Source organism: Spodoptera frugiperda, chromosome 8 (assembly GCF_023101765.2).
Source record: "Spodoptera frugiperda isolate SF20-4 chromosome 8, AGI-APGP_CSIRO_Sfru_2.0, whole genome shotgun sequence".
NCBI lineage: Eukaryota > Metazoa > Arthropoda > Insecta > Lepidoptera > Noctuidae > Spodoptera > Spodoptera frugiperda.
This window is the reverse complement of record NC_064219.1, coordinates 6,163,586-6,185,803: the sequence shown is the minus strand read 5'-3', so window position 1 is coordinate 6,185,803 and position 22,218 is coordinate 6,163,586. Positions and strand designations below refer to the sequence as shown.

General features: G+C 38.1%; 2 protein-coding genes across 13 annotated transcripts; one reads left to right on the top strand and one right to left on the bottom strand.

Annotated features, from left to right (window-relative positions):
- Positions 1 to 14: 14 nt before the first annotated feature.
- Positions 15 to 21,163, top strand: LOC118275295 (ubiquinone biosynthesis monooxygenase COQ6, mitochondrial). The gene is made up of 9 exons (XM_035593218.2): positions 15 to 415; positions 799 to 989; positions 1,274 to 1,525; positions 12,661 to 12,768; positions 13,813 to 13,983; positions 14,915 to 15,117; positions 15,652 to 15,767; positions 16,585 to 16,751; positions 20,997 to 21,163. The coding sequence occupies exons 1-9, from the start codon at positions 223 to 225 to the stop codon at positions 21,024 to 21,026; spliced, it is 1,431 nt and encodes a 476-aa protein (XP_035449111.2). The 5' UTR covers positions 15 to 222; the 3' UTR covers positions 21,027 to 21,163.
- On the bottom strand, positions 1,842 to 12,093 carry LOC118275293 (transient receptor potential channel pyrexia). Of its 12 annotated transcripts, none has more exons than XM_035593206.2 (15): positions 11,677 to 12,093; positions 8,625 to 8,979; positions 6,407 to 6,572; positions 5,989 to 6,205; positions 5,759 to 5,915; positions 5,549 to 5,683; positions 5,208 to 5,436; positions 4,882 to 5,127; positions 4,437 to 4,666; positions 4,194 to 4,332; positions 3,842 to 4,035; positions 3,457 to 3,610; positions 3,067 to 3,359; positions 2,801 to 2,998; positions 1,842 to 2,456 (listed from the first exon to the last, which is right to left on the bottom strand). In XM_035593206.2, the coding sequence occupies exons 2-15, from the start codon at positions 8,670 to 8,672 to the stop codon at positions 2,064 to 2,066; spliced, it is 2,799 nt and encodes a 932-aa protein (XP_035449099.1). In that variant the 5' UTR covers positions 8,673 to 8,979; positions 11,677 to 12,093; the 3' UTR covers positions 1,842 to 2,063. The 12 variants fall into 12 exon arrangements, with proteins under 12 accessions (XP_035449099.1, XP_035449101.1, XP_035449098.1 ...); XM_035593208.2 differs by having other exon boundaries at positions 8,625 to 8,968; XM_035593205.2 differs by having other exon boundaries at positions 11,739 to 12,093.
- Positions 21,164 to 22,218: the final 1,055 nt, after the last annotated feature.

Genomic DNA, 22,218 nt, shown 5'->3' with positions numbered 1-22,218 from the left:
TTGGTCTGTCAATTTGACATTGACAACTGACACAACAAATAACAAATGATTTAATAACCTAAAAAAAAATAGATAATAATTTGCATTTATAAATCAAAAGCGGTATTTTCTGAGAAAATAAATCAAAATAAGATACTTAAACTAGTTAATGTAATTTACGGTTAACGTATGTTGATAGAGAATTCAATTAGTATCTAATATCGAAAATAATTAGCTAAGAAAATGTTGAGTAATAGCGTGAAGCGGCTTTTCGTGCGGCAAATTAAAAGCAGCATCAGAACAACAAGTGTTCGTTCACTAAGTGCTGCAGATGATGTGACCATTCTGACAAAACCGTCTGAGAATATTAAGGGAGACTATGATGTTATTATTGCCGGCGGCGGAATGGTTGGGTGCACCCTCGCCTGTGCCATGGGTATGTAAAAAAAAAACAATATAAACACTGCCAGTATTTTTCTGTTCGATGTACTTCCATTTTTCTCGGACGAGATCTATGCTTAGAATGTTATTAACCTATCATAGGCTGGTATATTAGACAACAATAGATAATACATTGTGTCTCGCGAGGATCTGCGTTCCGGCACACGACGGGTTAATATAATTCAATTATTAATTGTCTTTCAATTTACACTCTATTAAAGTTGCATTACTCTAATTACCACTTCAATTTAAAATGCTTTTCAAAACTGGGTTAACATTCCCTATCTAAATAGGTAACTATTTATTATGGATTTTAATCTCATAGTGTAAGACTTGTATCAACAAGAATTTACAAGAATATTACATGTCCATTTTCAGCCAAAGATTCAATTCTATCAAACTTAAAAGTATTGCTTCTGGAGGGAGGTCCAGACAAAGAGTACAAATGGAAGCCGGAGTACAGCAACAGAGTGGTGGCCCTGAACCAGAACACAAAGGCTCTGATGACATCACTCGATGTGTGGAAACGTGTTGAGAAGATGAGGTTGCAGCCTGTCAGATATATGCAAGTAAGTTTGTACTAAAATTGTTAAAAACAATAATAATAACAGTTGGGCCCAGTAGGGCTGTTGCCTTGCTAGCTGACTACTTAGCATGTTAACCGGGGCTCCGGCTCGAAAAACAGGAGTAGGAATGGGGTGGTTTGTGGTAAGTAAAAGTCTGTCACTCTCTCTAGCCTCCCCCAAGGCGGAAGAAGCTAATGGAAGATATTTCCACAAAAAAAAAATTTAACTCAGTCCTTTGCCACCAGTCACCAATTTATTTTTAATACATATCTTCATCAACCTTTCAGGTGTGGGATGCCTCATCAGACGCAATGATATCATTCAGCAGCTCAGAGCTACTTGATGATGATGTTGCCTACATTGTGGAGAATGATATCTTGCTGCATGCGGTCAACACCGAGTTGACATCAACTGACAACAATGTTAAAATAGTTTATGATGCTAAGATCGCCGGCTATCAACTACCCAAACAAGATAATTCCACAGTTAAAAGTTATGTTCAAATGTCTAATGGCGACACATACACTTGTCAACTCTTGGTAAGTACAGTTTTATTATTGTTCTGCTTCCAACCAGGCAATCTGGAAGAAATTGAGGGAGGCCTATGTCCAGCTGTGGTGATAATTATGATAATGGTGATATTGAGGACAATGTACTCTTGTGTAAGGTGTATGGGACACAAGATGAGTGGTAGAGTTTTTTTTTTTTATTTGATCTTACGTTGAAAGAAGGTTTCCAATTGCCCTGATTATTTTATGTTTTAATCTTTGTTTTTGAGCTTATTAAAACAGCACATAAAAGTATTATTGACATGAAGTCTTGCTTAATATAGGTTACATTGAATGAATGAAACTATTCACTTTAAATTTTTAATATTTGTAAAGGTTGAATAACAAATGTAGACATTCTTATAATTAATATAATTACGTAAACTGGTACTTATAGTTGTAAAGGTGAAATATAAAGTACAGAATGTTATACACCCACACCACTACCTATATATTAAACGAGACTATAGAACACATTAAAAAATAATGTATTGTTGTCAAACTGCCAGTACTCAGCTAACAAGCCAGTTTACGGTGGCTGCATAAGTTTGTTCTCAATCCGACTTAATCTGGTCTCTGTGGTCTCTATTAATTTATTTACTCGTTTTGTGAGTTCCATTAATTGTGTTTTAATATCAACCATACATATTTCCTGTATTGCGTTTATATTCAATGATGTTGGTCTAACTCTGTCCGCGTTGCTTGCAGAATTAGTTTTCTTTCTCCTCTCGACTTGTTGACTCTCCACTGAATATATGTCAAACAAATTACTTCTTCTCTTCACTTGATTCTGTTTCAATTCCGCTTCGTCTTTGCTCCGTTTCAGTCTAAAAACGTAGTTATTGTTGTGTTTGATACTTTTTTGTATTATCTTCCGGCTGGCCACCATTTTGTAAACTGCTGTTATTAGGTCTTTCGGGATCTGAAATCAAAGCACAATCGATCATTTGGGCCTGCCTCTCAATAAGTACTAAGACACCGCTCTAAGGATAGCTAATCTAAACTCTTACATTGAGTAAAAGTTACTATTATTACGATCAAGGTCAAAACTCTGTGCTTAGAGAGTTTTACTACCTACTAGCTAATCCCGCACGGTTTTACCCGCTCTGCTCGGCTCCTATTGACGTCACGAGCTGTTTATAACCTACAGCCAACCTACATTTCCTAAAAAAATAGACTATGCAACACACAAACTCTTCAACTTTATTTATTAGTATGGATTATGTCTCCAGAAAAGTGATGGTAATCTAAGCAAATTATTCTTACCCTGTTTTCCCTCGGATCGTTGGGTCGTATAGTAAGCGTGCGGGTATGCGAGGCAGTCAGTAGCGCCCCCCAGCGTAACACACCTAGCAACTGCTTGGGCGCACAAGTCAATAGTGAGCTGAACAACATACTCTCCAAGTGCGCAACTAACTGTGTCTGACGGACTAGTCGGTCCAGTCCAGCGCTCTCTTGTAGAGCCTGGAAAGTAATAGAATTCATTATCATCAGTAGAAATACAAACTTACTGTAATAAGACTCAAACATACCTGTATATCGCTGACAGCCAATCCAACCAAGAGATTGGTCAATATAACAGTGACGAGTAGAACAAATGTGAGGAACATGCCATGTGCAGTGGCGGGATAGTCAGACTGCGTCGTATTGTTACTGTAGAATATGTCCTCGTACTCCAACTCGCCCGACATCATCATCACTGTTTTCACCAAGCTGGCCGGCAGTTTGAACGGAGCGTAGTTGCTGAACAGCACGCTGAATGCGAGGCCAAATGCTATGAGCAAGCAACTGTACGCGAGCAGAAATGTTGCGAAGTTTACAGTCACTGGAAATTGGAAAAAATACATGAAATACTTACATAAAAATATTAAAGATCGGATTACAATTGAAATCGAATTAATGTTATAAAGTATTAAAAATACCTGTGGTGAACATTTGGACATACAAGCCGAACGTTGGGAAACGACCGATGATCATCATGAGCTCTAACCAACAGAAGAATATGGTGATAGCTGCTATATCGTGCTGCCAACTTGACGTGTTCGTCCTTAGTTCGCCGTTATCCCAACTTGGTATCTATAACATTCAATACGTAAATCCACCAAAAAATAATACGCTTCTTAAAGACGCCTCTATTATGTTATTACAATGTATGAGACATTGTGACATTACAGGTCCCATACGTATGTCTAGTCTAGATAAAAGTATTCTCATGAAAACACTTTTCAATCCGCTGTGAACGTAGTAACTATTTCATTTATAGCGGTCATCATTTTGCCAAAAATAACATTTGCTGCGTATGCTTACCGTGCAAAGAAATACGCCGATTATTATCAGGGTTTGCAACCAGTTTTCCCATTGTCTAATATACGCTGACCAGTCTAAACACGCCTGAAATACCTCTTTCGATAAGAAACATAGATTCAGTAGTATAATGAGGTATTGGACTGGTCGGAGATATGTTGGAACCTCACATGGTCTGGACTCACATAGAAAGATCTCTGGAATAAGAAAAATTGATATACTGACAACAAAACTGTTTAATTATAGAGACTGCTGTTAGTTTTATAATAACGCATAGCAATACTGATGTCAACAAGTGGTTGGACACCAGTGGTTTACTAAACACTAAAGGGATATATACCATAATAATACTTACGTAGGATATAGAGACTATACAAAGTAATAAACAGCGCATGATAGATGAAACTCATTACGAAAAACTTCCTTATTCGGCGCCATTTCAAGAACAGAAACGTTTCTGCAACTGGATGTTTCAATACGTCTTTACGGCCAACCTGTAACGTAGTACAAGTTACTTGTAGATCCACGAATTTGTTTGACGTACTCTGACTAATGTAAACACGGCTGAAATACCTGTGTGTACTTTAGTGTTTCATACCTCAATGAAAGCGAGTAAGAGTTCAGCTTCGCCTCTACTAAGGCACGGAACTAGTGGCCTGAAGTCTATAACCAATTCGCAGTCGACATCCCCTATCTCCTGCTCGCTGACATGAACAGCATCGTCGAGCTTCCCCAAGTATCGTGGAATCACGTCAGGCACTCGGCGTACTATGAACGAAAGCGCCGACACCCCACCGTTTGTACGCAGTGTCACGTCCCCGCCATAATCTGAAAGCAATTTATGAATTGTTTGGAAAATATTTCAATACTTCTAGTAAGAAAAACAAAGTTTCCACTTTTAAGATATCGACGTATTAATATAAACAACCTGAATATATGCGATGGTGAATCATTGGAACAAGTGGTCTATAGTTTGAACATTGAAAAGGGGTAATTAATTTGCGGCTAGTTAGTTTGTTTCCTAGTTAGTTGTGTTTCGTTACCTAGTAACAACAACACGCAGGCGGAAAATTCATTTAAGGCGGCTATATGTATCGGTGTGTATCCGAAGTTGTCTGCCGCATTCGGATCGGCCCCTGCAGCCAGCAGAGCCCGGGCTACATCGCAGGCTCGAACTCCTCTCACAATAGCTCCGTGCAGCGGCGTGCGTCCGTCGCTGTCACGTGCACGAACATCTGCGTGCTTGCCCACCAGCAGCTCGACCACTTCCAGTGATTGTGCCAATGCAGCTGTAACGTAAATAAACACAAATATAGTAAACAGAAAAAAAAGTTGCATGTAAAAAGAATAACAATTCGTATATACTTACCTAAATGTAACGGGGTCTGTCCTCTTACGTTCGCTAAATCGATCCTCGCTCCATGATCAAGAAGTAACCTTGCGCACTCTGCGTGGCCATCCTCTGCTGCTAGATGTAAGGCGGTCGCTCGACCAGCTCCGAAAGCCGCTCGGACGTCGGCACCGGCGTCCAATAATAACTTAGTGCATGATGCCGACCCAAGAGAGGCCGCCACGTGCAATGGAGTTTCAGTGAATACCTAAACAATTTGGCAACTTTAAGGTATTGGATCGTTTCCTCTATCATATTTGAATTAAATGACAATTTATCATCTGGTTTGTGTTCGATTTAAGATTAAAAACAGGCCGCACCTGTGGTGTGTCTGGACAAGCGCCTGCATCCAGTAACGCCTTCACAACTACCGGTGCGTCGCTGAGCACCGCGTAATGTAAGGGAGACCGGTCGTTGAGACCTGCATTCACGTCCGCTCCGTGAGCAATTAGCACCTGTGCAAATAAATTAAATATATTACAACATTACTTTAGTGGGTCATCTTTCATCTTTAAAAATATTCTGTTTACCTTGACGCACGCCAAACTCTTCGCGCTTGCGGCGCAATGCAGTGGTGTGGCTTTTCTGTCTGTCGACGAGTCCCACATGTTTGGGTCGGCTCCGTGCTCCAGTAACAGTTTGGCACATTCTTCGCTGCCTACCAAACAGCTTAAATGCAGACATGATCTGTAAGAAGACACTGTAAATTTTGTACCCTGTTACCATCGTCCAATCCATGTCTATGAACAGTGGTTGGTACCTTCCAGCATCATCGGTTCTGTTTGGATCCAACCCCAACTTCAACAACTTTGACAGCAGTGAACTCCTGCCGTGCCAGCAAGCCCATAGGCCGGCTGTCAAAATTCCATCCTCTACATTAGCTGCGAGTTCTACTGTCTCGTCATAATGTCCCGTCGATATATTAGCAGATATTTCTTCAGCTAGAGGGAGATGTCGTAAGTTGTATTCAATTTCATCTGAAACACGTGCGGAGAAAACATATGTTACAGCAGGCCGGTGTAGCTACCATCGCGCGCGAATGGATTTATAACACTGATATTGGAATTAAAGTAGGAATGTAGTTATTTATTCCTTGAGTAAGTAGGTATCAGTAAGGTGAGTCAAAGGAAAATATTTTTACTTAAATTACCCGACACAAAGAGGCAGTTCACAATTACCTAGTTCCCAAATATCTGGTGATGGTTTGACTCGAAACAGTTCCGCGAGATCCGCACCATGAGCAGACTCGTCGCTGGAGATGTAGGGTTCCTCGATGTCGTCGTCCGTGTCCTCGGCCACCTGCCTCATAGCACCACACCATCCTGCACTTCCTTCACGGGACACCTGACAACACACACTCATTGTAACACTAAAACTTGTATATCATTTAACGTCACTTCTCGCCTTTGATGTTAATAATGCTAAGCAATACATAAAACGGATTCGTTACAGGATATTTAACCGTATTGTGGCAAAATAACTTTGTTCCCAGGGAGTTGCTAAATGTTGCGCAGGCACATTTGGGTTACTTTCTAAACCATGTGTCCCTAGTTGTACGAATAACAAATTGCATAAAACATGGATATATTATTATGGAATATAGTGGACCTTTTTCCTCCTTATCTCTTGTTTGCGAACGTGTGTTTCCGTACCCCGCGGACGAGGCGCGAATGAGCGTATCATTGCGCGTGCTCACGCTCCACTGAAAACTGAAAGTTACTCAACTCCCGCTCTTGTCGTCCCGGCCGATGGATAGTATAATAACACGGGAAATAATCTAAATTGTAGCTTCTAAGATTTCGTCATTCTCTAATCTGCTATCCCAGACAAAGCATTATAGCTAAAAAATTGTTTCTAGAAACGTATCACTTGTATTAATTTTACCGAAATTATATGTTTTGTTTAATTTTTTTATCTTTCCCGTGCATGTGTAGGTACTAATGCACGGTTTGATAGTGCCACCAATGACCATCACATGTGTCGCGACAAACCCACGCAATTATTTTGGGAACCACTCAACCAATGCTCGGATTCTTTCATTCTCGAGACAGATTCCCGTTGATTACATATTCGACATCATAACAAATGCGTTAAGAATTTTAGGTATCTCAAACTAAAATACGAGAATCTGTTTCTAATTTAGAACTGAATACATAGGTAAATTTACGTTACAAACGCAATAGATAGTGCTGACTATTCGCATTACATACCTACTTATCTTCTGTTTTAATTCTCAATACACAACTTTCAGTAAACCAGGTCATATAGCAACTATACTACTTATTTAGGTAAATATAGCTACTGCGAGTAATACATAAAACAAAACCAGTGCAAGTAGATTCAAGTCGTAATATTATGAATAGACAATTATCCTTCAAGACGTTATACAGCCATTCCTAAATTCACCATGTTGTAAAGTGTCCGAGACCACCTGCTGCACGAGTGAAACATGCAAACAATGAAATCAAACTTCCAATATTAGCACGTCATAACCGCAAGCTTCTGGCAGAGGTACTTACTGGAATCAAGGCGTTTTATAAATGATGCTGTTTAGATAATACTCCCCCACATATACTCAAATAAATACAAGAATACATCATTGTGGCATTTTTTTTCTTATATAAGTAATTGAAAACAATACTTGTGGTAGTACGATGTAACTACAATGTGTAGCGACATCAAAGCCGTTCTCCTAGGCGCTAATGCTGAATACTTTAGGTTCCGAGAAGTTCGTTAAAATTTTAATGAGCGTGTTTAACAGAACTGTATAATTGTAGACGTCACGGCCATTCTTAAGAAAGGGGCCGAAATATTCAACATTTTCATAAAAACACTGTATTTACACGTTTATTATAGTTAACATCAAGGTTCGCAGGTTATTTTAATCTCTGTTTAGACATGCGTCTAACTGATGGGGTTTGTGTAAATGGAATCTTTACAAAATCTCACTAATTATGTGCTCACATTCCAATCTCCATGCTTTGACATGTTAAAGAAAACAGACAGAGGCTTGTGAGGGCTTCTTGATTCGATGTTCGTCATTTCAATGTTCCTTTGTTGTTTATAATGTCAGAAAACCGGCAACTAGCCAGCTTGCTACCGTTGTACGTAATAAATATCGAGAAATTAATTTAGATCCAGAACAGAGAATGAATGGAAGTGGGAGTTCCTTTCAAGTGAACAATTAATCTTATGAAACAATGTGTTGTTTGTAAACTTAAGGGAAATACAGATACCGTCACTAATTTATGGTATTACCTTAAAGAACAACACTTGCTCTGTTTCATCGGTTGACTCATGTGCATTCATGATGTTTTACATGCATGTATGTAGTGAGTGAGTAGTTGTATGTTAATTACAAAGCAGAGAAAGTGTTAAAAGATATATCCAGCTTACCGTGTTGGACTTGGTGTGATTGGTTTCCTGCGCCGACTTTCGCATCATGATGCTCGCGTCTGGGTTCTCCCGGTAAACACTCCAGCCAAGGAGCTCCTCGTCATTATTTCTTCCCCAAACACTTTTTAATTCTAAATCGATCGTACTGACCTAATAGATCATTTCGCAACGGCCTAGTTTCTGAATAACGCCGGATGTTTTGGGAACTAGAAGTCGAACTCTTTCCACGAACTTTTTAATTCAATCTCGCCATTTATTTCATCTTTGATATGAGCCGTGGAAGATTTATTCATTCTTCGGAGTTTTCTCGTTGTTAAATTAATATAAACGAGCTTGGTAGGTACCTGTATAAAGACTACATAAAATATATCGAATGAACTAGCATAGAAATATTATATCTATGATATCTAGTATAATACTAAGTTTTTAGCACTTTAATTTATTTCTAGTGAATGGTAAGTAAGTGCCTAAATGTTTTCTTATTTTTAGTGTTCACTAGGTTCTGGCAGCGTCTTCGCCCGCGTATCTATCACCCAAGTCAGCTTAGACCCTGTATACCAATTTCATCAAAATCCGTTCAGTAGTTTCAGCATGAATGTCGGACAAACACCCAAACAAACAAACTTTCACATTTATAATAGTAGTGTAATATCCTAAAAAATCAACTAAACCTGAAATATGATATCTTTATACGACCAATCTAGACCTAAACTCATTTCTTGTCCAGAAAACTCAAGTACTTAATATACCAACATTATTAAATAAACACGCAATGTTAGCCATAATCTACAGAAAATAATATTGCATATTTAAGAACTCGGAACTGAATGCAGGCTTACTAAAATTAATATTGAAGACTAAACACTAACAACGTTCATTTTTTCTCTTGACCATGACACACGGAACATGCGGTGCAATAGTGACAGCAGAATAAACAAGCTTGCAACATGCTTTAAACCAAAAATCTATTTATAAAAAAAAAACGGAGAACCATTTCGTAATGAAAATGGCACGTGGGGAAAGCCAGGGAAAAGTTTGTTGTGGTTTAGTTTTCAATACTTATGGTAGACTATGTCTCGCACAATACATCTTATTCTTTTTTTATTAGACTATCGTATGACATACGAATAAGACGAATTCGTGATGAAGAGCCCCTCTCTGACTCGTAACAAGTAGAGCTTTTCTCCATTGATTTACGAGAGTAAATCGTGATTTTTAGTTAATAATTTTACCTTATGAAATATATAGGTACAAAAGAATCTGTTTTCAGAAAACAGCAGTCTAGTCTGTCTAGTCGAGTAAAAATTGTGGAAGTGGATATGTATGAGTATGAGCTATATTCATCACACAATATTAAGTTCAAGTTTCAACTTTCTTTTCTTCCAAACTCATCAACCCTTTAATACAATGCAAACGTATCGAAGGACTGTCAACACAGTTTCTACCGACTACCTTTTATCGCCTAACGTACCTCTTAAGCCCGAATACTGAAACGCTACTCAATTTTAAATTGTACTTAAATATCGTACTATCTCTTTCATTTTATAAAGTGATAGAACTATTTTTGAGAGCGTTTTAAAATTTAGTGACGTTTGAGTATTTAACCATTAGTTCCTTAACCTATTAATCACGACCAAGTAAAACAAGTAAATCTAGGAAACGATAAAGGAAAATATCTCAAGGATCTAGTATGTCATCGATGCATTGCAACAACAATGTGTGTACAGGAAAAATCTTGTCTCAGTTAATATAAATTAAATAAAACTAGTTATGTACCTAACTACCTACTAATTGTTAGTATTCAGGATTTTCCTAATCATTGGACTGACTGCATTCAAATGATTCCTAGGTTTTCCTGGTCTAAAGATTATAATATCTAGTCGTAGCAAAAAATATATATTAAGAAAGCATTGTGTGTGCATGAAGCATTAAAGAAATAAACTGAAACAGCTACAAAATACCAACATTATGAGTAATTTTTATAACAGACTAGCAAACCAGGCGAACTCCGTTTCGCCACCGATTATTTTCCCGGTTATCCTGCCTTTCTCTTGAATTTTTCTAGAATTTTTTCGCTATAAACCTCAAAAAGCCCGATACCTTTCCAACGAATGCAAAACCGTGGAAATGAGTTCCTGCGTTCTGGAGTTATAGCGTCAGGAAGGAAAACCCGACTTATTTTTATAGTATAGATAATGTTGTACTTATTTCATGTTATATTTTGATCTCAACAACACGAAAGTATATCGCGCAAAACATGTTGCATATTAAGGAGATGTCGGAAAATGTTCTATTATTTTTGATTCTGTAGTGCCCGATTCTTCTCTATACATTGATTTAATCAGTAAACCTGACGAACTGTAATATCATACACAAGGTTCGAAGAATATATCTAGAAGAAAATGTATATTTTGAAATCATTTTCCTGATTTTTAAGTATATAAATAAACCCTATGAAAAAAAAATTAAAAATACTAATCTATCATATAAAAATAAGTCGGGTTTTCCTTCCTGACGCTATAATTCCAGAACGCACGAACCGATTTCCACGGTTTTGCATTCGTTGGAAAAGTCTCGGGCTCCGTAAGGTTTATAGCAAAGAAAATTCAGGAAAATAGTCAAGAAAGAAGGAAAACAGAAAATCATTGGTGGCGAAACGGAGTTCGCCGGGTTTGCTAGTAAAATATAAAAACATGTTCATACAAAGTGGACATATAAAATAACTTGATTTATATCGAATATATATCATAAATATCCGATATTTATAATAACTATCAGATATTTTCGAACCCTATGTCCTTTACAAAACGAAAAGCTAATTAAAAATACTTAGTGCACCATTTTCTTTTTACATGATACTTATACTGCATAGATTGGACTTTTCTACTGAATTTACACGATCCACCAGTATGAAATATTCTTGTAAAGAACAATTATTTGGGGTTAGTCTTGAAATATGACTTTGAGTTATTACCTAGATATTCACGTAACTTTTATTAAAAGCACAGATTTAGTACCGGCACAATTTTATACCAGAACAAGATCTGTTTACCTGCACGTGATAAGGTATAAGCCAGGAATAAATTGTGCATAACAGTGTTTAAGAATTCTCACTTTGAATATGAAATATTAAAATCAGTAGGTTTGGCTAACAAGGCCTCATTAAACTGACTATTTTATGTAGGAGCGAAAGATGAAGTCCACGTGTCTTCTATTTTATTGTAACGCACTTTCACCTTCACTGCACTTCACAGATCACATGTGGACATTTTCCACGAACACTTGGCGAGCTTAGATCGTTTAAGGAGCAAACAGGTACGCGGATCGACGCCCAGCACTGTTGTACCACGGAATGGCGCTGCACCGGCTGCGAAGCTGCTCTCTCGCCATACACAAATAAACCTCCTCAACTAATGATTACACAGCCACACCATCTGTTTACTATGAATTTTAATAACCAATTTTCTATTCTTATGATTTCCTGCATTACACGATTGTTTTCTGATATTGGGTTCCAAGTTTTTGCATTTTTACAAATTATGCTGTAATATTGGTGCTGCTGCTCTTCGGTGTTTCCATATTTTTGAACCAAAAAAGTTTATTTTTTCTTACTTTTATGTCGAGTAATTTAATACTCGTACATTCGAGTTGTACAACTTTTAGCAAACGTATGAAAGAACTAAAACGTTCATATCATCTGTTTAACAATTTTAAGTTATTCCAAGAATTTCTTGAAACTAAAAATAAATGTAGGTCTGTAAAATACCCAAATTTTGTAAAAAGCGTAAGCGTAAGCTTACAAAAAATTTGATGAATTACAGCAAACCGAAAGTATGAGACATTTAGCATTTAAATCCTCCATCCTGCATGCAGCTGAATTTGATGAAACAACATGATATTTTTAGTTCGTGCATTCATGGTTTCATTGGTTTTCTTCTTTGTTTAGTTCTTCCGTCATTTATGTCTGTTCTAAAGTAAGCTTCTCAGTTCATTTATAATTACCATCAAGACTCAGATTGTATGTTATCTATTCCAGATCGGCGCAGATGGTGCCAACTCAGCGGTCCGTCGAGCAATGGGGGTGCAATATCTATCGTGGAACTATGACCAAATGGGTGTTGTAGCCACACTTAATTTGGCTGAGGTGAGCAACATTATCATTATTCTTATAGTACTTGCGACCCAACTCACCTTTTGTTAAAATCGCATGAAAATTTGCTCAGTACTTTTGGAGGCCAACGCAAACAGACACGGAGGTGGGGGTGTTTTGTGACAGTAAAGATAAACAACAGGTTTTCTATGGAGAAAAGTGTTGGTTTGCAGTTCTCCCATTTTATGTAGCTTTTACAAAGCTTCATAAACCTTTTAAAAATTGTGGATGGAATTGATCTAGTATTCTGATCCTAGATTAATTTCAAATATACCGGAAAATAGACCGGAGCTGCGGTCTGCCTAGCGAGTTACCGGGGCTCCAGCTCGAAAAGCAGGAGTAGGAACGCGGTAGTTTTTAGTCAGTAAGAATCTGACACTCCCTATCGCCGCCTCGCACAAGGCGGGAGAAAACAATGAATAATTATTCCCATTCAAAAAAAAAAATTTCAATAGTTTTTATGGCAACCACAGCTAACTGTTCTAACGTTGTTTATTTAGATAAAGTACTAAGCGTGGTAAATAATAACAATTCTTGATCCAAGGCTGTCCGGTAACAAGTGTACTATTAATAACGATTAACCCACCGGCACATATACTTGTTATTCTTTACACAAGCATAATTATTTCATCTATCGAGGTATTGAGATGTGGAACTACGTCTCGTTATTTAAAATAACTAGCTTTTCCTGAACAGGCGTCTTAGTACAAGTTTACTTTACGTATAAGGAGATCGAAACGAGGTCGTGTTTGGTGCTCTGATTAGTTGGTTCATAAGCGCCGGCCAATCAGAACGCCGAACGCGCGTTTCGTTTTCGTTCAACGTAAACCAAACTCGTACCTAAGGGTACTGGTATCACATTTAGTGGTAGATATCAGATATTTGGATATTGTTGATACGGCTTTTTGAAACAAACTTTGGTGTTTTTTTATTCTGATTAAGTATCCGTTATAAACTGGTCAAACGCATCTATTACTAGTACTTACCTATTGCATAAATGTATAACTTAGTACTAACTTGATTCCCTTTATCTTCCAGGAATATACAAACACCACAGCTTGGCAGCGCTGGATTCCTACAGGTCCCATTGCCATCCTCCCACTAGACTCAAAGCGAAGCTCCCTGGTGTGGAGTACTTGGCAGGACCACGCTAAACAGCTGCTGAAACTTCCAGAAGATCAATTCGTTGATGCGCTGAATGATGCACTGGTAATGTCCTTACTGCTTTATAGGATAATCTATAAAACTTCTTTCACTACAGTAAAATGGGGTGAATAGGGATCGAGAGGTGAATAGGGACAGAAGAGGGGTGAATAGATACTATGAAGAATTTCCCTATACCTATTCACCTCTCTTCTGACCCTATTCACCTCTCGATCCCTATTCACCCCATTTTACGGTACTTTGGTATCTACATATAGAGATAGTTCGAGTATTATCCAACAGATGGTGCTGGATGGACAGGACAAGTCATACATCGCGCTACCAAAGTTTGAAAATTTTATTGCATTAACCATTAATACCAATGGTATAAAAAGACCTATGTTATATTTCTACTCCTAATTTTTTAAATTGAAATACATATATCTTGTCGTGTTATTTCATTTCGTCTTACAAATGGATACAATTAATTTAAAAGATTAAAAATACTAGCGTGCAAGTTTTGATTGACACCTTGGCAAACGTACAATCTGGTGAATCCGCCATTTATTATGCAAGAATATTATATAACTTGATTACAGATTCTATGAACGTAGCTATCTTGTAGCCAGATCGCGTACTGTATTATGGTGACATAAATCGTTATGGAGGATACTTTGTTTTTCCTTTTAAAGTATATTTACATTAAAGTTTTGAATAGGGATGATGACTGGGTCAAAAATAAATTATTTCAACTTTTCAATACAATAAAATATTCAAAAATAATCACACTCTCATTCATAAATTTGATGAACTACTTAATTTCGATCTAGCTAAATTTCTAGAAATAAGTCTGCTGTTTAACGTCAAAAACTTATGACGTCATAATAGAGTATTTCATACAAAGTTCATAGAAAATATAGTTTTTGACGTTTCGAATAAAGTATTGAATTTGACTAGTAGGAAACATGCCTATTTGAAGTTGTACTACTTGTTTCAGTGGAAACAATACCCGCGCAGTGGTAGCGTGGAGACGGTTACTTCGTTCGTGAGCAGCTGGCTGCGGCGCGCGGGGCTACCTGACGGGGCAGCGCGGCAGCTGCCTCCCTCTATTCGCAGCATCAGTCCTAACTCCCGCGCCGCCTTCCCTCTGGCCTTCGGACATAGCACGAGATACATCGCCCCTGGCGTCGTACTTATTGGGTAATACAACATTTTAATTGATTTAGGATAACAAATAATTTGACTGAAAAAAGATACATTGTCTTGTGGTGACGGTAGAATAGAAGTACGACATTCCTGCTCTTCTCTCCGTTGTCGTAAGAAACTAATCGACTAAAGGACCATTACTAATAAAAACAGAGATTGGGCATCGGCGCTCTCTGTTTAATCTAAACCTTTTTAACTACGATCTCCAATCCGCCTGACAAGCGTGGAGAGGCCAAGCGTAGGATTCCTCTTAACTAGGTAGAGGTAGCTCATAATCTAACAGTGAGTTATTGATGAGAGGCACCATGTGTATTATCTTATAGTCTAGTCGTAGAATATATTATCTCAAGTCATCACTCATTCAACTTGACCAGTGACAGCTAAACTCATGGGACTAAAAGATCGTATACTTCACTAGAACCATCGCGTGAGCGCAAAATTGTACGCCACTAGTCTACGTGTTTCCATTCGTCGCCTTTTTTAAGACTTGCAGCTGCAGCTATTATTAAAACTATTTCTATCTTGCAGAGACGCGGCACATCGAGTACATCCGTTGGCTGGTCAAGGAGTCAACCTCGGCTTCGGCGACGTCGCAGATCTCACAAAGTTTTTGTCAAATGCCATGTACAGCGGTTTGGATATAAGTAAGTGTAGTATTATAACTTTTATAAATCTAAAGTTATTCGTAATCATTTATAATGTGTAAACAGATCTTAGGTTAGAAGCGCCATCTCGTGAGTAAAGACGAAAACCTTCACTGAATAAAATCCTCATTGACGACTTGAGTCATTGGATTAGTTTAGACGCAAATATTTTCTAATAGATGGCGCCACTCGTCTTTTAAGCTGTATCGCAATCGCACGGATTGAAATCCTGATTATGTCATTTGTTTTTTTTTTCGAAACATATTAATTTGTTTCTCATCATGCCTTTCAGTAAATTAAATGATAGTAAATTAAATTATACACCAATTTTATACAAATCGGGCCCAAACGACATACGACGCCAAATAAGTATCGACAAGTTCAGAAATTGTACAGGCACATTGTGTGGGCGCATTTTATTATAGGAAGAGGTAAACGACTCTTGAATCCAATTCCGATCGATTGACATTGATTGAGTTGCAACACTACCGCCTATTGCATCCGTATTGCGTGGATACTTGAATGAACTAAATTGTATTGTGTTTGGGTTTATATTCCGTACTCTAAATACTATTTTAACAGCTAAGTTCGATTGGATTTGCATAGTTTTGAAATTTAATAATTATTTGGATTGATAATGCATTTACATAGAGATTGGTTTATGGTACCACCATTAGAAACCTGCAACGCAATAACACCTCACAAGAATTACAAATACGTTGCTGACCATAAAATACACAATTTTCTACCAATCACTCCTTCTAAAAATAACTAGTATGTATACTCTATGAAAATTTAATAAATCTGTTTGTTTTAGCTCACACTGATTGGATGTCGAAATACGAGAGCACCCGACAGCGACACAACGTACCGACACAGGTTATGATCGAGATGTTGCATCGACTGTACACCGTCGACTTGATGCCCGTTGTATTAGCTAGGAGCGTTGGCGTACAAATCACCAACGCCCTACAACCTCTGAAGGTATGGTATACCTGTAATGAAGCTGTTATAACTGTTACTAGGTTTCTGCCTTCATCATCAGCCGAGAGACGTCCACTGCTGAACAAAGGCCTCCCCCTTAGTCCTCCACGTAGAACGACAAGTTTCGGTTACAACGGTTTCTGCCTTACTCTTATTATAGAGATTAGTGTATAGGTCTACATCATACAAATCTGCCTATCGCCCTTTGTATGTTGCATGCGTTTGTCAAATGACGCGTCGTAGGCCGTAGGCCTTAAAATCCCCTAGGGATGTGCCGTAACAGGCGTTGCACCATGGGGCTCCGGAGCAGGTCTATTAAAAGGACCCGGTGCCCCTTACAGGTGTTGAAGGTGGCCACCGGGATTGGGATTTTTACCTCACTTAAACCACCCGTTTAAGTGAGGTAAAAATCCCACACTCCCTAGTTTTTTCCCCAAAAAGCTAGGCGCCTTTTGAAGGTTTCCCCCGTCACCAAAAAAACCGGCCTTAAAGTCATCGCTCTTTAGAGCTACCCGGCACGCGACCACCACCGTCTCAACTTGTTGTCGACAGATAGTCCACAATTGGATGCCTGGCGGTCAACTAGTAAACGTCGCGCAGTCAACGAATGAAAATCGCTTGGTCCCCGAATTTTTGAATATAGACGTTCTACCTTTGCGTGAATCATTTGCAAGGTATTCCCTTCGCGGTCCACATGCGCGCTACGTGCATCGCAAGCGTGCGAGCAGCGAGTTGTCAATGAGTGGACCGTCCGTTGTTCACCCGTTATCAATGCGATCGTCAGTTGATGTAATTTGAACGCGTACCTATCCATAAATGTCCATATAAAGAATACTAACTGCTCTAGGCGAAGCGGTGTTAGTCGGTAGCCGAGTGGCTCTAATATTGATTTATCTTCTTCAGCTTCAGGCGTCATTTATTAATGAGACCAACAACAATATGTACCTACTTGCATAATATTATGCAAACTTCATCTCATTGTACTACAACTACATTACGCTTCGTTTACGGACTTGTTTGAACGTGTATATGCCTGTATTAATTTGTTATTCGTCCTAAGATACGTCGTGTGCCGAACGGTTCCTGTCTCGTATACACAGTACACAGGATCATTATTGTACCCCGATTTTAGAGTGTTAGGTTAAGTTAGGTTAGGGAGAAAACTACATAGCAGTAGGTGCGATCAATCCGTAAGGGCTACCCGCACCACGGGCACAGGCAGTGGAGGAACACCGCAGTGGTTTTAGCCGGTAAGAGTTCGGTACGGAATGAGGATTTCATCACGATTAAAAAAAAGTTGTTCACTTAGATTGTCTAATCACAGAATCACGCTTTTTGGGCAAAACGTGGTAATCGGTTCTAATAAAATTAGCAGATGTACTATAGTAAAAAAACACAAATGAATATAATGTACTTACTTATTATTTAGTCATAAGAAGCTCATTAAAAATTGCTCATTTAGTTAATTATTTGCCCGTTTCAAAGTGTAATCTCACATACTTAGACAATCTTTTTTTCTAACAAGCAGCACGAAATTTGCCTTTGTTATAAAATAACACGGAACCCGTATTTTGGCCATTGTGTTAACAACAATTTAATTAGTTTTTAAATTATCTGTAAAAGACCACGTGCGAAGTTTTAAAGATTTGTATAGCTTGCATGATTTGTACAGGTAAAGATAAGGTTGTAAACCAAAGAATTATTATATACTTAAAGAATATATGTAGGGGGCATGACCCTTTTTGTCATGTTTGAAAAAAAGTCGTAGGTACTTACTTGCATGTTATTTTTATTTCATATCCGTATTACGTATATCTGTCACCTATAGAAACCGGCTCGACAACCACCCGAATGACCTAGCTGCCGAATTGAGGAACATCAACTACAGTAAACGCCTCAAACGTTACGACATCCAGAAACTAGATGTCCGATGGTAAAAGGAAAGGAGTGCCTCCCAATGGGGAGACCCCTCGCAATGTTCTAGAACCACTCAACCTATTTGCTTATAGTCCTGGGAATGACTGCAGATGAAATATTAAAAAAAAAATATCCGTATTACGTTGGTAATCAAAATATGATTTATTTAGAAATTTCCGACAGCCAATAAATCGTGGTCGATATAATATAAGATAAACATATCAAGGTAACTGCACTATTGTGTAATTTCCCTGTGACTTACGTAATGTGTCTTGCCTGCCATCATACGTCTTGTGGAGTTCCCCAGAAATGTTTAGAATCGTGTGAGAATTTCTAGCAAATGTTGAGATTTAAAGTAATTCTGTAGAGAGAAAAACAATCGTTTTCTCTTAAAAAAAAATTGAGACCGACTTTCGTTAATCGGTGTAATTTTAAACTTCGTTTCTCTAGTTTAAATTGATATCACTATATCAACGGTTGAAAGGTTAATTGATCAATTCAATATCAATTTTTTTAAATAGATTTGAAGGTATAAATCCGAATTTCGCAAAAAATGTCGCTTTAAGATCAATTAGCCTTTCAACCGTCGATATTTTGTTGTCATAGCGTGCGATCGGCTCTTGCTTTGGCCTTGGCCAAAACTTGACCTCATTCTCATGACTTCGCCTTTTTCGGATAGAATTTGAGAGTTTTTTCAACCCTAACAAAAAACGGCTCGACATAAAAACCGCGATTTTTATATAACATTTAAAACGCGTGCGATGACACAATGTCTTACCCAAGAGTGCAATCGTTCCGTGCCTGTACTTTCGTAATATTGATTGCAAACACACCTACCTGTATTACATTATTTACCTACACTGATGCGTAATCCTATACCATTGTCAGTGTTGATTTAATGTGACATTGTTTTAATTAATACAGCCTTGTTGAGTATAGACTCAGGAACAAACATGACCTTAGAATCATTTATTTCAATTTGGTCTGGAAACAGTACCTAGAAGTCAGTTGTTTGCTGCTTTATTTTGCAATAGCCAAAAATAACACAGAAGCCAAACCAGGTGTAAGGTAAAAAAGGCTTATCTTTGCGTCCGCTATTTCGCACGTGCATAAAAATACCCGTGCCCGTATCGTAGAACTTCAGGTACCAACACACCTTTTTGTTTAGTGCTACTACCCAAAAATATCATGTGGATCATCCGTTTCTTGTTACGACCTTGTTGTAATTACGTGTATTGAGGTAAATGATTATTAATATGGGATGATTCGCCTAATAAAGTTGACGTACTGTCTACTACCCAGAAACTGTAATGGTCATCCGTGACTTATTGCAGTATCTCTTTATTTACCTTATAAAGAATGTCAGTGTCATAGCAGCCGATAAATTATTATAGTCTTTTTTTCACGATCCGCCTGTGTATTTTGCTTTACCTATAGTGAATTCTTAGTTAATCATTATTTCATAAAGTGTCCTAATTCATGTTTTAAATTGTCTTTAGAGAGACGCGTTTTCTTTATAAAATATTAGCAATTTAAAAAAGTTAGATGCTTATTTAAACCATAGGTACTAATAACGAATAAAGATAAAGTAAGTTGTTCATTAAAGTAAGCGAATGTTAAGGAAGGAAAAAGTTAATCGAGGAAGACAGAACTACCGCATAGTGTCCTTGCAAAAAAACTTGTCTTCAACATTATTCGTTTGTTTTGAACAGTTCTTTAACCTTAAAAATGCACTTAGTTTTCATGTTTATTAGAAAGAAAGTCAGTTGACGTCTATACAACTGGAAGACGACTCAACAAAGGCATACACAGACCACAAATGCGACAACTATTCCCTTGTAGCTTGTGAAAGTTAATCAGTAGTCTACGATGTAAGAGAAACTAAACATGAAATGACTCATGCTACCTACATGCACAAGCCAATATTGTTTACAACATTGAAACGAATCAAAAACAAACATGTATCTACTTGTTCACTTACTGATAGTCAAAGCTATGCATTAGCTATGCCTTTATACATAATTATATTAAAGCTTATTGTTATGATGCCATAAAGGACATAGGTATTTAATTATTAATTACCTAATTCCGTAATTTATATTGAAGTACCCATAATTCAATATTTAATTAGTTAATGGTAATTAAATATCAAACAACATTATTATGGTACTTTTTTGGACTTTTGTATCGAAAATGTGATATAAAAAAAAAAATGAATGGCAGCGCGGAAAAAATGATTTTGTTTATCAATACTTACTCGTAGAAAAGGTACCTGATTCCTATGTACTTTATACAAATGCCAATAAAGTATAATTTCCTTTGTTCCAGAAAATGATACTGTCTCATGCAGCCACATAAGCTATTTGGTTTGAGTCACGGCGTAATGGAGATTGCTTCAAGGTTCAATGTTTCATAGAAGGTTACAAGCAAAGGCGGAGGCATTGGAACCATTTGTTGTATTATTATTTAGTTTAATATATTTATGTTGATTTTTATACATGGATTTTATTTACCTATCCTTCTTCCACAATTACTTATTAAATACATAAGTATTTTGTATTTTCTTAACACTATTTAAGTATCGATCACGTCCATTATTTCGATACTCATTAACTGTTTCTTCTAATTACGTGCTTATGTTGGAAATTATACGAATACCTTAAATTAAACAAAATGTATCTTCGTATGTGCGTAATTGTGCGTAATTTAAAAACATATAGCCAGTGCCGGATCTAGGGGGGGGCAAGCCGGGGCCCATGCCCCGGGCGGCAAATTCAGGGGGCGGCAAAATTCACACTTCACGGACCAGTGGACAGCTCATCATTTATTTAATTTTGACCACGGAATAAATATAGTACCTACAAGTACAGGAATTTCATGGCCATATCAACTTGACCGATACCCTGAGCGCGGAGTGAGACGTGCTGCCCGAACATTTTATTATTCGCTAGGCGCATAGGCATAGTACATAAGAGAAGAAGTTCGCCGCCTCTACGCGGGTGTCGTGCGATCGATGGTCCTTTACGGGGCGCCTGTTTGGTCAGCGCGACTGTCAGGCGTATCGCACGAGGATACCGAACGGTGTCCTTTGAGGCGGCAACTCTCCTGGCTCGCTTTCCGCCGTTGGATATCTTGGCGGATATGGACGCCAAGGTCTACGACCAAATCCGTTCCGTCCGTCAAAACGGCGGTGGTAGAGTGCCAGGAGCGGCGTTCGTTAGGCTGAGGGAAGACGGTGGCACAGTGGTCACGTTCTGCCATGCAACTTACACAACGAGGCTAATGGGAGGTACATGTCTCCCTAAGGATGTGCCGTAACGGGCGTTGCACCACAGGGGCTCCGGAGCAGGTCTAGTTAGAGGTCTCGGTGCCCCTTATATCGGTGCTGAAGGTGGCCACCGGGGATGAGATGAAGCTATGTTCGAAAACTTCCTCGTCGATTTGTCTCCACGTCAGTGTTTTGTTTTAAAAATGTGAGTAGTTTGTATGTTTACTATTCATAGTCCAGTCAAATAAGGCAAAATTAGGTAAAAATCTCGGAATGCGAGAT